Source organism: Megalops cyprinoides, chromosome 6, assembly GCF_013368585.1.
Source record: "Megalops cyprinoides isolate fMegCyp1 chromosome 6, fMegCyp1.pri, whole genome shotgun sequence".
Classification (NCBI taxonomy): Eukaryota; Metazoa; Chordata; class Actinopteri; order Elopiformes; family Megalopidae; genus Megalops; species Megalops cyprinoides.
Window position 1 is genome coordinate 32,662,127 of NC_050588.1, and position 17,277 is coordinate 32,679,403.

General features: G+C 42.3%; 1 protein-coding gene across 1 annotated transcript in view; it reads left to right on the forward strand.

Annotated features, from left to right (window-relative positions):
* The window catches only part of ptprt (protein tyrosine phosphatase receptor type T), a 225,580-nt gene that overhangs the window by 96,536 nt on the left and 111,767 nt on the right, over positions 1 to 17,277 (forward strand). The window contains exon 9 of the mRNA XM_036530574.1: positions 10,447 to 10,743. Coding sequence (XP_036386467.1) covers positions 10,447 to 10,743 — 297 coding nt within the window. The remainder of the gene's footprint in view (positions 1 to 10,446; positions 10,744 to 17,277) is intronic.

Genomic DNA, 17,277 nt, shown 5'->3' on the forward strand with positions numbered 1-17,277 from the left:
CCTGTAGCTGTCTGTTCTGCCTCACCTGTTTATACCTTGTGTTTGTAGCCCACCCCTGGCAAACCCATATGGCATACCCCCCCCCCCCCCCCCACCCCCCCATGAATCAGATGACAAAAGGCTATTTGGTCTCAGGAGATGGCCACCATCTGGTAATGGTAGGAAATGGTGCCGAGTTTAAAAAATGGCACAAATAAATTAGTTTCCTGAAGTCAACAGCGACTGAATGAGTCACCCCTAGACCCCAGAAAGGCTTGTGGGAGAAGGAGTGAAGTTTCAGTCACCCAAGTATTCACAGACAACACGCAAAGTAAGTCCAGATATGGTATGGCACACAGAAGGTGCAGAATATGAATAATAAACTGAATCTATGTCAAAGTTCACAGGAAATCAAAGCTGTGCAAGTACGTTACGGGAAGTGTTAGGGCCTAGTCTCCTACAAATCACCTGCAGAATGAGTTCCTTGGGATTTTGTGATTACAGTTCCTGGAACTGATATATTGATGTGATACAATGTATGTATGATACAATACATATGTCTTGGAGTCCATTGTCTAGTCAGGTTGCACAAGTTAACTTGTGGTAGGGCTTGAATAGTGTTATGCTCACACTCACTGGTCTGGCAGTGTTGTTAGCCTGGGCTGACACTGCTGCTCATTCAACTTGAATGGATACACTTCTGTTCTATTGTACTGGAAGTTGCTCTGGATAAGAACATCCGCTAAATGAATGTAATGTAATGTAACATTACGTAATGTAATATATTGTACCTCCGAGATGAGGAGCACGAGCAGATCAACGTTGTGATCTGGCTATAATGCTGAATTACATCATCACCTTGGAGGGATTTATCTGTTTTATGACCAAAATCAGCCATGCACAGTTTGCTGATAAGTGAAAGTTCCGGTTCAGGCGGAGCCAGAAGTTGAAGAACTGAATTGATGAATTGCTGAAGGACAGCTGCAGTTTGACGAGTTGTTGTTGTCTTCACAATGCATAAAGAGTCCTAAATAGTCTGATCCACATGGCCTAATTTAATGAATGTGTGGAGAATAGCCACTATGAATACTCTACATACTTAAAATGTGAGCCTTTATCAGATGCATTTTAGTATTTCTTATTCAAAGCAGATCATTTCAATGAAGCTGCTAGCCAGTAATAATCTTACGTGAATTCTGTAAAAGGAGAATCAGACTTTGTTGGCCAAGCATGCTTCTACACATACCAGGAATATGACTCCGATTCCAGTGTCTCTTGTGGTGCTTGTGTACAACGTCAAAAGTGACAACAACAAATACCTACAAATAAGCAGTTATTTGTAGACATGTGTATGCAGCTGGGCGGCTGGATCTCAGGAATGGTGATGCAGAATGAACGAGCAGGGCTCCTAACTGTAGCTTAAGATGTGAATAATTTGTCAGTATGGGAGTGCAGATAAAACATATGGAAGTGAATGAAAGTTACACACATAGACGCTGCCTATTGAAACATATCCATCTTTCAGTTGGTGCATGCGGTGAATGAATGAAGCAAATGCAAGTTCAATTCAGACGCAGTCAGAGACTGTGCCGTGTTCTTGGCTACATAGTGTTTCAGTGTGTGTTTACTGTGGCGGTGCTGTCAAGGTATAGACATTCACAGATATATGACAGACCTGCATTTGCTGATGCTTCCTTGTATCCAGGGTACGCTTGTTTCACTTTCATCCCTTCAGAGAAACCACTTCAGGTCTCATCACGGAGCCAGCTTCTACTTCTGGCCTCAGATTGCTTACAAGAACCAAGTACAAGCTGTACAAATGCACATACAACCCCCCCCCCCCCCCCTCCCTCTCCTCCACGCGATCCCCAGGTCATGAATATAACAGCTTATTTCACGAACTTTAAGAAGGTACCTGAAGAATTTCCATGGCTGTTTGATGTATCATGATCCTCATTGTGAGAACTCATTACCAGAGCAGTAGCGAGTAAGTTGTTTTCCTCCAGTGAGGCTAAATTATTGGAATGAGTGCAGGTCTGATTGATTCTGAGGGGAAGGGTGATTGCTTTCTCTGGCTGAGACGCAGCTGAAGGGAGCATAATAACGAGAAGGATCTCTTGATACCGGCCTTTTTTGGGAGGGAATATGAGTGAGTCTCCCTGCTATCAGTCAGCAGAGGCTGGCGATTACTTTACTCTCTCCCCATTGTTTTTAAGTGGCCGTACCGGAATACGAATATGCACTGAATCACCAAATCAATCCCCCCCCTGGCTCCCCCCACCCCCCCAACTGCACCCCAAGACATGCCATTAAAGTTGTTTGGAAAGTGGTCCCCTTGGAATGGGTTTTCAGCACTCTCTCCAGCGCCCTCGGTGATGGAGTGGATCCTTGTTTTTGTAGGTTGTTTTGGGAGTATATGAAAATGTACTGAGCCCTACTTGCATATTCAGATTCCTTTCCCAAAAAATGGGAGATGGCTCAAAAGGTAAGCTACCTCTTTTGATGTTGGTGGAAATTTTTAGCAAGAATTTAAAGGGATTTTTTTTATTCCATTATTCTTAATGAAAACGTTAAAACTACTTTATTTCTGAGGGACAAATTCTGCCCTGCTTCTCTGTCAACTATGTATATAGTTTAATGTACTTACAGCTCCAATTTAAATATCTCCTGTTTTAATTAAGTATTCCCTAATGGCTTGGAGCAACCCGATTGTAAAAATCATTTATTACATTTCATTATTAATGGCTTACGCTTTCAAAAGACTCAGGGACAAATTACAATACATACCCAATCTTTACCGATTTGACAGGATTTTTTCTTTAGCAGAGATAAATTCCCCTTCAAAGCAACCCTGTTTCACCAGACATCAAACACGCAACTTGCAGTTCCTCCACAGTCTTTCTCTACCAAAACATAGGAAAACAAGCTAGAAAGGTATTGCTGGATGCTTCCCAAAGTAGCAGCACTCTAACAACTAAGAAAGTAGTAACTAATGGGGTCAGGGGTGGCTTATTCTGGACTCCTGCGACTCCATGTCAGTGGTAAACTGTACGTGAGCTGGCATTTCAGTGTCTCAGGAAGGAGAGAGTTCTGACTAAGCAGTGTGGTTATGTATGACTAGGGGAGGCGAGGAAGCAGGGGTGAGAAGGATGATGCATTCATAACCAAAGCAAGCCTGCATGAATAGAATCATGCGCGTTTAAGACGGGAGTACACAGGTCCTCAAGGAAACCACAGCAATATCTGTAAGCTCTGTGCATAATGCGATCCAAGATAACCCTCAGTTTGTAGGAGGCAGAGGTTCAAACATTTGTTTTGTTATTCGACAGTGAATCTTAGGCCCTAATACCATGGCCCGGAATTTCAATGACCCCCTTAAATTCTGTACACATAGAATGTCAGGTCCGGGGTGGAATTCATGTAAAGTAAATACCGCCACTCACTCTCTACTGTAGGCTAAAAAATTCCTTTGAAATTAATGTACTCAAAATGTGGTGCTTGCTTTGTGCATATGACTCTTTCAATTGCTATTGATCCAGAGAACTGCAAAAAGCCTTGGGATGAAAACCGTCAATAGGGCTTGGACTTTGAAGAGCCAATGTCCTCTTGTGGAAAACTGAAAAAACAAACTGAGCTTTGGTGAGCTTATAGAGGGGGATTAGAATGACATTTATATTTACTGTTAAATGTTTGTATAGTGAAGGCAGTACAAAAATATGCCTGGGTGAATTATTTTTGTTTTGCAATTGTTACCGCTGATTATTTCATTGATGTTATTTAATTGTGTCAAATTTTTTTGATTTTGTGACCTCACAGATATTCTTCAGATGATTTTTACCAAGTTTGGCTGCTTGTTTAGATGAACATTGCAAAATCATATTTGTTGAGCTATGCCCATTCTGGTGAAGCAAATTTAAATTTTGACATGTAAGCTTCACCTTCTCACACTGTGATGAATCATGTGCCCAGTAGACTTGTCTGTTCTTATAAATGGAATAATGTATATATAAAAATGAATTTGAGACATATTAATTAATGCACTTTAAGGCATAAGGTGAACAGGTCAATCTGTGTATACTGTTATTGATTTGCATTGCTGTGGAATGAATCTCTCCTGCCTGGTTTCAATGAGCTCAACAGCAGATAATTCAGGCAGCATTTGTGCTCTGTTCCGCTCCAGTGGCCAGCCTTCCTAATTGTGCTGTGTTTAAGAGGGTGACCTGTGGCCCGGTGTGGACAGGCAGTGAGAAATACTTAACAGTCAGGAGGCTTGCATCTCACCTGGCAGCTCCTGCCTGAGCAAACAGCAAGAATTTGGGCAGGACAGAGCCAAGGGTGTGTGTGTGTGTGTGTGTGGTGTGTGGTGTGTGGTGTGTGGTGTGTGGTGTGTATGTGTGTATGTGTGTTTGTGTATGTGTGTGCGCGCATGTGTGTCTGCATGCATGCATGTGTGTGTTTGTGTGTGCGTGTGTGTGTGTGTGTGTGTGTTTGTGTGTGTGTGTGTGTGCGTGCGCATGTGTGTGCGTTTGTGTGTCTGTGTGTGTGCGCATGTAAAATTGTGTGTGTACATACTGCTGAAATAATAGTTTCTCCGAAATGCGGCTCATTAATCCAGGGAAGAAAACCTCATATGAGAGGGGCTTCAAAAGGTCACAGCATTTCTCCTGGCTTCTGAGCTTATTGAGGAAACAAGATGTTTTTCTTCTTGTGTCTTCAGCCTATTTTATCAGTAGGTCACTTTAAAAAAGGTCACAAACTAATTTCTAATTCGACAAACAAACAATCTTTTATGTTCCTTTTTTATTTATTTAGCGGATTGAACCAGTTCTTTCATTTGCCTATTTCTGTGTCTGCGGAGTGTACCCACAGCATTTTATGGGCCTATAACAATGCAAAGCCTATCTGGTGGAGAAAGTGAAGATGCTTATTTTCTGGTAATGGTGAGAAGGACACCCACAAGATCCGCAATAAAATTCATTAGGTCCACATAAGTATATTGAGGGTCATGCATTTGTAACATGTATCTCAAAGGGGTCTGATGCCACACGAGGTTGACTCGGTAGCTTTGAGTACCCCGTGTAAACTGTGATCTTTTTGATGGGCTTTAGTATGTGACTGCTTCCACGAGTTTGACTTTGTGGCTCTTTGCTGTATTTATCACTTGTGCTCTTTGGTGGCGTGACAAAAGGTTTTTCAGAGCGAGCAGGCATTGCTGATCCTGTCTAGATCCGTTGAAGATCAATAGCACTTATGTGAAATAAAGGGAATCGGTGTTGATAATGGGAGAGCAAAGGACAGTAACACTCTGTTCAGTGGCATTGCTGCAGGGTCTATTTCACCTTCCTCTATTGAGAGATGGTGCAGCAACTGCACAGAAAACAATTAAGACCAACAAGGAAAAACACCCACATGACCGGTATAGAGTGTGACCTTAAAGGCCAGAGAATGACCTGCTGCTCCTTGACTGGTCTTGCAGCAGATATAAATTTACATCTAATACATTTTCTGATCTGCTGTTCCCTACTTCAGTACTCTACTTCACGTATGCCATCAGAACCCAATTCCCCATTGAATCAAGTCAGAGACAGGGATGTTCAGAGAGACAGAGAGAGAGAGATGATGGCTGGAGAAGTAGCTCTCGACATGCGGCACAGGAAAAAAGATTCCCAGACAGGTGTGATTTAACAGTTGATAATTACAACTTTGGTCATTTCCAGGAAGAGAGTTTTCTTCTTGTAGGAAATCAAGATTAGAGTATCTGTGACATAAGCTGATCTCTTGTGGTGTAAGCCGTTGCTCCTCGGCTGACATCAGAGTGACACATTATCATTTTCACTGTTGTTTCCACTGCAACACTTGAATTGAAAATAGCTAACAAACATTGCCTGCACGATACCCATGGAAGCATGCATAGGAAATATGGAAAAATTGCATTTTCAACCATTGCTGCGCACAAAAAAACGCAATCAAACGTTTGCACATTTTTGTAGCCGACCGATTTATGTCAATGTTGCCTCCTTGAAGAGATGGCTGTGTTCCATCATCACTCCCGGCGTTCATTTACAATCTTGTGTCTACTCCAGAGTGAGGGGAAAAAGGCAAATGGGAACCCATTTCATTTAAAGTGGCTCATTATTACCTCCGTAATTTGTTTCAACCTCGTTTTGATTCTTTCGAGAGCTGGGGACAGGGCTGAAAGGCATGACTCCGGACGTCGGGGGGGAAGAAAAGCACATCAGCGGCTTTGCGAGGTATAAAAGCCTGCCATTTACGTTCTTAAGCACTCCCGGGACCCGCCATTGAGCCACGCTGCCTTTTCTCAGTCTCACCTCATTGTAGCAGCGGTCGAATTCATCGGCTTTATCGTTTATTAATGTTATTGATGTTTGACGCCCCCGTCATTTCTTCCCTCGTGGGGGTGAGCACTGATTGGCCAGTGGCAGCTGCGTGGGCGTGTGCCAAGCACCTGAGGTCGGTGTCTCAGGTGGAGCTCTCTGCCTCCCAGGAGCGCGTGCGGCCCGACAGGATTTTTCGGGTGATCGGTGTCTCTGCCGCTCCTACGCCGAGCCCGCCTTTGTGCGAATAAAGACTGCACTTGTCACTGGCAGAGCGTTCCACTGCAACAATGGCACTTGGCTCAGGTCAGCGAGCACGTCTCCGCTCATGACTTTCTGTCATTGCTTTCCCGGGTTCTGGTAATTAGGCTTCAGCAGCAGGTAGTTAACCTCCGGGCAAAGATCCAATTGTTTCCATTTAGCATCACTTTAAGCCGCTTTCTGCAAATTTAGAAAGCTAGAATTGTCACAGCCCTGTGGGTTTAGCAGGCAGTATAGCTGGATCAGAATAGAAATGAGCCTTTACCATGGTACAGAGAAGGCTGGGCAGCACTAGCCAACCAATTATGCACTCCACTGCCCTGAGGAAGAAACCTTTAACCATAGTAAACAAAATGAAGGGTCCAGTTTGTGATTCTCCGTGCACTTTTCTGATGTGGAGATAATATTGCTGAAAAGGGGAATAAAGTTTAAAATTTTTTTGTTGTTTACACGCTTTCTTTGCATAGCAATTTGAGGAATCAATTACAATCTGAGCAGCAATGACAACGGAGTAATTAAAAACCCGTAACAAAAACAGCTTGAACATCTGTTCTCGTTCATGTTAATCCAATTAATTTCTGTCATGTGATTGCATAGGGTGCATCATATTTCTATGAACACTTTGACTCGGTGGCCCCTGAATTTCGTTTTGGCTCGGGTTTTGGAATGGGAATCGCACAGCAATATTTACTGTTGGAGAGAAAAAAGCAAATATTCGCTTTGGCTGATATACCACTGGTATCACATGGACTGAGGTCAATTGAAGGTTTCAAAATTGCATTTCTTTTTCTTTAGGGCTGTAGGTGAAAAGTCCACCTTTGCAAAATTATGGCGGGATTATTTTTAAGAGGAAATACTCTGGGGCCAAAGGAGTGATGAATGTGCTGTCCGATTTCTCTGCTTGGTGGGCAGCCATTGCTCTGTGCCTTTTTAGGTTCCTTCAGACCAAATGACAAAACTCTCCCAGTAAAACACAAGCATAAGTTACAACGCCCTTCTCGGGTCCTTCTCTGGGGAGGACGAACTGAGCAGCAGCCGGTGACATTGACTTATCCTATTTTTATGTTTTCGTCTTTTTTTTTCCCCTTTTCCTCCGGAATTGCTTGGTTTAAAGTGGGCCCCGTGCAGTTGGCTATCGTGGGTACCCATTGATATGTTTATTGCTTGCAATTTCCTCTTTGCTCTGGTGAGGGGAGCACGGTGTGATGAATGTGGCGGAGTGGCGGAACGGCGGCGTGGAGAACCGGGGCGATAAGATTGATTTCCGTCCTGTTTTCTCCTCCGTGGAGCTCCCCCACCCCCCAACCGAAGCCGGGGATTAATGATCCCGCTCCAGGATCATCTATCAGGTGCAACTGCTGTGGGCGCCACTCCCCTACCTGGGCTGTGGAGGGGCCCACCCATGCCACTGTGCTTGTCTCCCGGGCGCTGCTCTTTGGCGTGTACTGAGGGCTTGCCTGCATCGAGAGCCTCGCGCTCGTAACGCCTTAAACACCACCCCTTGCATTGGCCACTCTCTTTTGGGTACTTCTGCCTCTTCTCATTGCATATTCGACAGAGGAACGGAAAAGGAATAATAATTAATAATTAAGTAAACTGAAGATGTTAAAGTGGTCGGTCCAAAAGATCAAGGACGAACACATTAGCAGCAGAAATAAAGATATATCTTAGGCGGGTGAACGCCACAGTTGTGTGCCGATTCTGTGAGTTACATACATATTGGATTTTACAGACCCAGATTAACTTCTTCTTAGACCTGTTTTCCAAAATAAAAACCAGATTAGCCCCAGATTAGTTTTAATCAGACTCATTGAGACGGGGGGATTTCGTTTTTTTCGTGTTCAGCATGATTTGCTATCAATTTTGCAGATCGGCTTTGGCCGCTGTTGTTAACCAGTGAGAATCCTCGTTTTTTTTTCCCCCATAGCCTTGCATTAAAGAAGTGCTTTGTTTGCACAAACAGCATGGATATAGGGTCTCTGAGCTCTTTGTGTAGCACAGTGGTGTTGATGGGAGAAATGTTGATGCGTTGCATATTTAGATTTGTATTCAGTCTCGTCATTGTGACCATCTAATACTCTAGGCTCTTTCTGCCAAGGGCCTGGCTGATCCGTCAGCATTGGCAGTGAGACAGCCCGGTTTGTCTTCATTATTATGCATTTATGTATGTTTTGAAGCCCCACTGCTCCGTTTGTGTTCTTTGCTTTTGATCGGTTTGGTCTTCTCATAAGTCCTGCTCATCCAGTGAACTGTTAGAGAAAAACGTTTTCACATTCATTTCCCCCAAGATATACCACGGCTCATACTTTGGAGATAGCTCTGCCCTCCAATGTAATTTCTTTTCTGTTTGTTTATCTGTGGGATTTAAGCTGTATTTTAACAATCTCCTCTTTAGGATAATATTACTGTTGCAGCTTGTTCGATGTCCAATAGCTCACATTAAATTGAAAAACATCCTCTGTTATTGTGATGGAGCTGGCTGTATGTATAATTACGCAAGAGTATAATTTTAATCATTTTTAAGATTGGCTTTGCCCCTGAAATTATCCATCTAAATATTTATTGCTGTAATAAAACCAGAAGAAATCATTTCGATTAATGCTGAAATGATCGCATCTAGCTGTTGTGGGCTCAGTCTTTTATATTTCATTTAAATTTAGAGATGTATAACCTCATAGTCAGGTATGTCGTGCCATAATTTTCACAATATGCAATGAAAGATGGAAACATCATCTGGTCACCACCAAAGACTAAATTATTTTTTAATTACTTTAAATTCTAATTAAAGTCTTTAAATCAAGGTTGTGTCACCATTAAATCCTTTGAATGTTTTCCATTCCAATAACTCCAGTGTATGAATGGAAGTTTTTAGGTACACTACATGCCCACGAGTGGTTAGAAATGAGGCAGGATGATGAGGTGATTAAAAAATGACTTCTATTTTAGGGATAGTCAAGGTTTTTTTTTTTAAAGAAACTACTTTCTTCATTTTAGCGTTACAGTCAATTTTGTGTTTGTATGTGTAATTATGCCATAATGATATTATTATTATTATTATCATTATTATTATTACCTGCCAAGCTAGAACACTGCAGCATAATAATAAGTGAAGAGTCTGTAAGAGCTGAATTGATTACATAAAGAAAATATTCCCATGGACAAACTAAATGTAGCAATTGCAGAAATAATTGTACGAGAAAGAAATGTTTTGGTACCAGAAGCCACTAAAAGCTTTTTTAAATCAAAGTTTCAGAAGATGCAGAGAGAGTTTAGTTCATGTAATGAGGAGTGCCACGGAGCTGGATGCTTGGTGACAGTGACACTGATGAAGTACGCCAGTTCATGGTGAGGGTGTGGTAGAAAGTATACTAACTATTCTTGAAAGGAACAAGATTTCATAATACGCTTTTTTTTTTTTTTTGGTTGAGTACCCCTCTGAGTCAGGAATGAATTGTGTCCAAATTACTGAGACAAGCTGTTCCAGTAAAGCACACTGAGTAATATAGATAATTCTAAAGAGTTTAGGAGGCTTGAATAGCTCAACAGTCCTAAGTAAGCTCATTAAATGAGTGGTAATATTGCTTTTAACCTTTCACGCGACAGGAGAGCAGTCGGCACGGTCCGTCAGGTTCTTAGGAAAGGCTTGAGATTGTTGTGTCTCGCCTACAGTAGAGTAAGAGTTTTCTTTCTGTGATTTCAAGTAGGATGGCAAGGTTGGGCCTGCTTCCCTGAGTACCACTGCACTGCTGTCATTGTGCCATGACATTGCTGTAGTTGCGCTCCCAGCACAATGACGGTGCACAACCCCGTGCAGGCCGATTCTCAGGAGGTAAAGTTCACGCTCATGAAAGTTTATGTGTGTCCCCCTCAGATCCGGTCCACGGTCCCCAGAACGTGAACGTGGTGGACATCCGCGCCCGCCAGCTGACCCTGCAGTGGGAGACCTTCGGCTACGCAGTGACCCGGTGCCACAGCTATAACCTGACGGTGCAGTACCAGTACATCTTCAACCAGCAGGAGTTCGCCGCCGAGGAGCTGATCCAGACCTCGTCCCACTACACCCTGCGCGGCCTGCGGCCCTTCGTGACCGTGAGGCTCCGCCTGGTGCTGGCCAATCCGGAGGGGCGGAAGGAGAGCGAGGAGATCGTCAAGCAGACGGAGGAGGACGGTGAGCTGCACATGCGAACACACACACACGCACGCACGCACACACACACACCCGCACACACACACACACACACACGCACACACGCACACACACGCACACACACACCAGTTTTCATAAATGCATTCTCTAATCACCACCAAAAAAAACATTCATGTTGTCCAGAGGGCAAGGGATGGCAGTGTAGCATATGGATAAGGAGCAGGGCTTGTAACTGAAAGGTTGCTGGTTCAATTCCCTGCTGGGGCACTGTTGCTGTACCCTTGGGCAACGTACTTAGCTCAGAATTGCCCCAGTAAATATCCAGCTGTATAAATGGATAACATGTGAAAACTGTAACCTTTGTAAGTTGCTCTGGATAAGTGTCTGCGTAATGACAATAATATAACGTAAAGGGAAATACCCCACCTTTAAAAAACACAAAAAAGTGATAACATTTTTGGTGCTACAAGAATTAGCTTTATCTGTGCGTATATGCATGAAACCAGTAAATCTGCCATATGTATAGATAATTTTCACTTTTGTTCAGTACATGACTAGGAGAAACATAGTGAGACATCACTGGGCACCCCTCCTACCACAACGGCTTTAATAACAATGCGGTTTCTTTTATTTATTTATTTTTTTCATTTGTTGGTTTTTGGCAGCTGGGTGAAAAAATTTTGATGTGTTTGCTACGCTTGTCTTCAGCTCCAAACTTCCATTGTTAAAACTGAAGATGACATATTATTCATCTTTCAACTCGGATCTCGTCAGATTGTTTTTTTTTTCATATCACTGCTAGCAGACATGGTTTTCACAGCGGCAAATGATAAGTTGATTGTAGACCTCGGCTTGCTACAGTGCTATCTATTTGATGCAAGGTCAGAGCATAGACATCAAAAATAAATATTGGCTGGTGAAATCTGGCCTGTTGCATTGTGGACACACTTTTGTATAATCAAGATCAGCAACTTATATCCAAAATGTTATGTGCTGGCACTGAATACTATTGTCTTTCTTTCTATGCCCATAGAAAAAAATAACTTGATTAAATTCTACATTCAACAAAAGACTGATATGGATATTTTTGAATTGGATTAGTATAGTGTCAGCATTTTTACTGCAGCAATCACCATTTTACACAGAGCTGTATAAAGTTTCACACTGCTTTTTGCAGGTTTAATCTGCTGTAATACATCTATTTCGCTGTAGCAGATGCACCATTTTTCTGTGAATTTAAATAAAAAAAATCTTTCTTTCAGCACTGTCCTCTGTGAGTGCGAGAGCACCGGTATCTCAGAAAGTGTTAATTGCCTTTTATTTTGCCATCTTTAATCTCAGGATTGTAATTTTATAATTAGTACACAGTGTGTGCTGTGTTCTCCAGCACCACAGTAATTGCCGTTCCAGCATAATGACTTTAGTTTTATAGTTGAATGCAATGTTTCCTGAATATGCTTTCAATTTCAAGTGTTTCTTTTCTTTTTATGAAAGAAAAATAAATAAATAAGCCCTATCTTCATAGATTAATGGGTGTTTTAATTAAATACTAAATAGCTCTGAATCACATTATTAAACCTCTAAAAAGACACAGGTGCTTAATTGGGATTTGACTTGGTGGTTCATGCATTGTATTCAGTTTTCACATAAGCACGGCTTTCTGCTGATTAGTCTTTCCTCAGTATGGAAATATGAGCAGTGAAAACTCCATTTCCCTTACTTCTGTATATTTCTTTGGTAAGTACAAAAGTGTTTCCTTCTTTTTCATTTTCCACTGCCACTGTTTTCTTGTTGTGGATCTTACACTTCCAAAGTTTGCCTGTGATGATTTGTTTATGAGAACCATGATTCCTAAGCTGTATATGTGCCAGATTCTGGGGGGGGGGGGGGGGGGGGGGGGGGGGTTATGCGGGTTGGGGAAACTAATAAAATAAACAAAAACAAACAAAAATAATGATTTTAGGGCTACCCTGTGGGTTGGGCCATGGGGCTGCTGCTGAATTTTGTGAGTGATTGTGATAAAGAAATATAACCAAACTGGGATGCTTATTTAGTGGATAGAATGATGCTTAGGGTATTGATGGGAAAACACTGGAAACAATGGAAAGAAGTCTTTCTCCTTGTCTGCTCTAAAGTGTCTCTGTACGCTCCAGGCCAGTGATGTTTTTTTTTTCCTTCATTTCTCTTTTCCCCATGCTGAGCCTTTTCTCAGTGGTGATCCTTGTTCCAAGTCTATCTGCAAGACAAGGACTGGAATCAGTAGTTTACAATAGGCATAGTTACCTGTGAGTGGATAGTCAGTGGACCATCTAAAAAAATCTTAGCATTTTCTTGAGATGCAGTTAGCAATGGAAAGATGTCTGCTGTTTTCCCACCTGGTCTGTCATGGTGGTAAACATTCCGTTACATTGCCTAGCACATTCTCTTATCAATTCTTACACCTTACATCCACTTACACAGCTGGGTTTGTACTAAGGCATTTCAGTATAAGTACCTTGCCCAGGGGTACAACAGCAGTGACCCACCTGGGAATCAATTCCTCGACCTTTGGGTTACAAGCGCTGCTCCTTACTCCTACACCACACTTCTACCCTACCTGACTGCCCTAAGCAACTTGCAGACAGTGAAACTGCCAGCTAGTTAGCTAGCTAAAAATAGCACCTGGTCACCTTCTAGAAGCTTGTAGGCTGGGTGGAAAATGATGGACCTTCACAGATTTTAATAACCTGTTGCATTGTGTGTTTTGAAACTAAAAATCAGTTATTCTCTCTTTGCCTGTGTTTTTGATTCACATATAGCTAGCTAGGAGATGCATAAAAGACCCCAGTGTGAAAAGAACAGTGAAAAAAAGCTCCCTATTTTTTTCGAATGCAGCAAACAATTTCTTCAAAGTGATTGAACATCTGGTTGGAAAATGTCTCCGTATGGTTAGACATGCTCTTACTTTCAAAGACGTCATTTCATTTTGTCACCATCACTTCCTACTGCGGGTGATCACGTGATCTGTGATGCGTGATTCTGGCGGCATGGCAGACTGCTTCTTCCTTTCTCAGTTCCGTAAATGCCCTAAGTGCTGCCACGTGTTGTGTAAGCACAAGGATAAGGTAGCCATTTTTACCTGGAGTGACCTGATTTGAACCACACCACTACTTACACTTGGCTGCAAGTGGACACAGGATTTCCAGCTTGGTCACATCTTGGTGCACCTGTGCATGGCAGTAAGGTGGAAGAGTATTGCCCAGAAAAGGTGGCTTTCATGCCCAGCCAGTGTTGCAGGTCTAAGGTTTTATCGTAACCTCCATTACAGGTAATCAAATTGATTTTATCCTAAGTCGTTCACCCTGTAGAGATGAAATGGCACAGCTAAAATCCTCCGCTGTTGTTGATGCAGTCTGTATGTTAGAATTACCTGCCCTTAAACATTTTAAAATTAATGGCTGTCATTAGGCTCTTATTTGCACTCAGTTTCACTCGGTGGATCAAGGAGTTGGAATGCTTTTTTATGGTGGTGCTGACCATAGACAGCTGAGGTCTTCCGACAGCAAGCCTTCTTATGAACATTTATCTGCCTTGACTAAGTTTTTGGGTGGAGGCTCACTTATTTGTGGCATGCAGGGTTGAATTAGGCATTATGAATTAAGAAAATATTAAATACTGCTATTTAGAGGGATGTTCATGCTCGTCAAGAGTCGCGTTGTTTAATTACAATGTATAGTCAAGCTATGAAAGTACTATAATTCATGCATATATACTTTTTACCACCCCTACACTTGAAATAAAACTCCACAAATGAGAGCAAAACAACCCTCTGTTTCACCCTGAGACTTCATGGGGTGTGTTTTAGTTAAAACAAAATCACATTGTACATTATTGCTTTTTCTGCTTTTGTGTAAAGCCGTTTCTCAGATCGGTGTATATTTGTATGCAGAGTTTAATTTGTATTTTTCCCTCGGGGTCTCTGAAACGTATCAGATCCATTTACAATTAATTTTTTCTCTGCCTCTTTTTAATGCCAAGCAATAAAAAAGAAGGAAAAGCACCACATACTGCCTTGGTTTAGGGGAACATATTATACATGTTGTTGGCTAATTCATTTCCTCTCCCAAATGTATTGTTTCTAAGATGCCAGAGGAAGGTGTGTTTTCAGAGGGAAAGATTTCGCAGAGCCCCAGACAGACTGCACCTGTGCCTCTTCTTGTTTTTCTTTATACTTTTGCATTACCTCCTTTTTCACAGTTTTTAGTAGTCGCCAATTAAGCATTAATACTAGTCACCACTGCAGCAACAATCACTGCACCCACGCTCAGTGTTAGGGTGAAGCACATGCAATCCTCCAATACACTCGCACGTGTACTGTGACTATTTTCACACTGTGAAAATCCCATAGTACACCAGGAAATATATGTGGCCAGAGGATAGGTACATTCTCCTGATGCTATCTGAGGAGCTCATGGGTGCCCACGGCAGTCCCAGGTTTTCGAGAATGGAGCAACAGGGGGACCCTGGCCAACTTACCCACCCCGAGTCACGATGGAATGAAACCAATCAATTCCCTTGGAACGAGTGCTTTTACTGTCTGAACCACACGGGAGCCACCCAGCTACTCATACGGCACTTGTAGACAAGGCTTGCAGAATAAGAGGTACACACAGTCATACACATACTCTACACACCCACAGTCACAGACCATGTATCTGGCTTTGCCAGTACATATTGTAACTTGAGGTCTGTTGTGAGAAGGAATTGATACAGTGACCCTTAAGTGCAAACTGCAGTGTGGACACACAAAAGGAAGGCAAGAAGAAAAACCCAAGAACATTTTTTCAAAGAACACTAATTACTGACTATGTCAGACATGAAACCTTCTGTCCTTGTATTTTTCGTATGTCTGCTTTGTATTTTCTGTGTTTTCCCAATGTGGGCTTATGGTTTCTTTTTGATGTTGTGGTATGCAAACATTTCATTGAACAATAAGCCAAGGCAACACGCACACAGCATCAAACCAAAGATGCAGACCAATCAAAGCCGGAGGGTATTTGCGAGGCAGAAATATAGCTGTCAATTGTTACATGACACAAGTAAATGGCAGCAAAACCTCATCATCAATTACTGGCCACATGCTCGAACGCTCAGCAAACAGACAAGCTGAAGCCAGCTTGACATTTGCAGATTTTTCACCTTCGTAAAATGACAGCCGCAAGTGTCAGGGCCATTATCATTGAAGAAAAAAAAATGCAAATGCAGTCTGCGCTGGCAACTTAATGAAACATGCCATTCAGATTCTCTATGCAGGAAGTTAATCAAGTTTTTATTAATGTGTTACACTGCCAATTTATCTCTTATATGAAGACTGGCCCCCCTCCGCACACACAGGAATAGAGATAACGCGTACAATGTGATTACAGATCTAATTGTAGTCTATTGTTCCACTAATCCAATATGCTTACTCCATTGAGGGAATCAAAGCTCCTGGCATTGTGTGTGAAAATAGCATTTGTTTTTTCATTATTATTGTCTGAGTCCACATAAAGTTGACCACTATGGAGAAAGTAAAATGTTTTTTTTTCCTCATGCTTTGTTCAGATGGAAGGCTAAACACACACACACATGCACACACACACACGCACGCAGGCACGCACGCGCACACACACACACAATCACACACACACAGGTAGGGATTTAATGAAGTGAACATTTGATCGTTCTGTTCGATAACTTGATTCATTTACTAGAGGAGTCATTCTTGTAATTAACTAAAATTAATGTAGTATCCAGCAGTGGCAATGCTCATTTCAATGACAAAGTGCTATTTTAACTGAAGGAAAACAAAATGGAGGAGATACACGATGGCCATGTTTCTCAGGTCTGTTCGGTGTGATATATCCCATTATTCACTTGCCACATACTTTTTGTCCGCCTGACCAATTAATAAGGAAAGTGTGTAATGCACATACCCCACGTGTGCTTGTTAAGTTTGACTAAACAGCCTTTTAACAAAGCTATTATCCTGACTTTCCTGGCTGTGAAGAATTAAACTCATTAGACTTCCATAAATGAATAGGAAATCAGTGAGAATACCCCAAGGAAATTTCCTCGCCTAAAAACCAGCCTGATCAAATCCTGAGGAACAGCCATGGGCGCCGTCTTCGCGCCTGCGCTCAGACAAATTAAGACGCCTTTATTCCTCCACCGTCCACACCCTTTTCGCTGCTTCCCCACACCAACTGACTGGTATTTATAGGGGAGCGGCAAAGGGGAGAGCTGCACGGACTGGCACATACACACATCACCTGGGTCCTGAAGGTTTGTTTCTTAATGGCTCCATTCCTCCTCACTTGCCTCTGGCTGCCCTGGAGTTATTCATTCCTGACACATCTTTGCTGAAACAATCTCTATGTGTCGGGGGTTTAGTCCACCCTGAGATATGGGTCATCACACTCGCCCTGTTCTTCAGAAGGTGTTTCCGGTGCAGGCTTCTCTGAGTGACTGCGTGCTTGCATATATAAATGTGTGTGTGTGTTCCTCTAAATCCCAAAGACTTGCATGATGAATTGT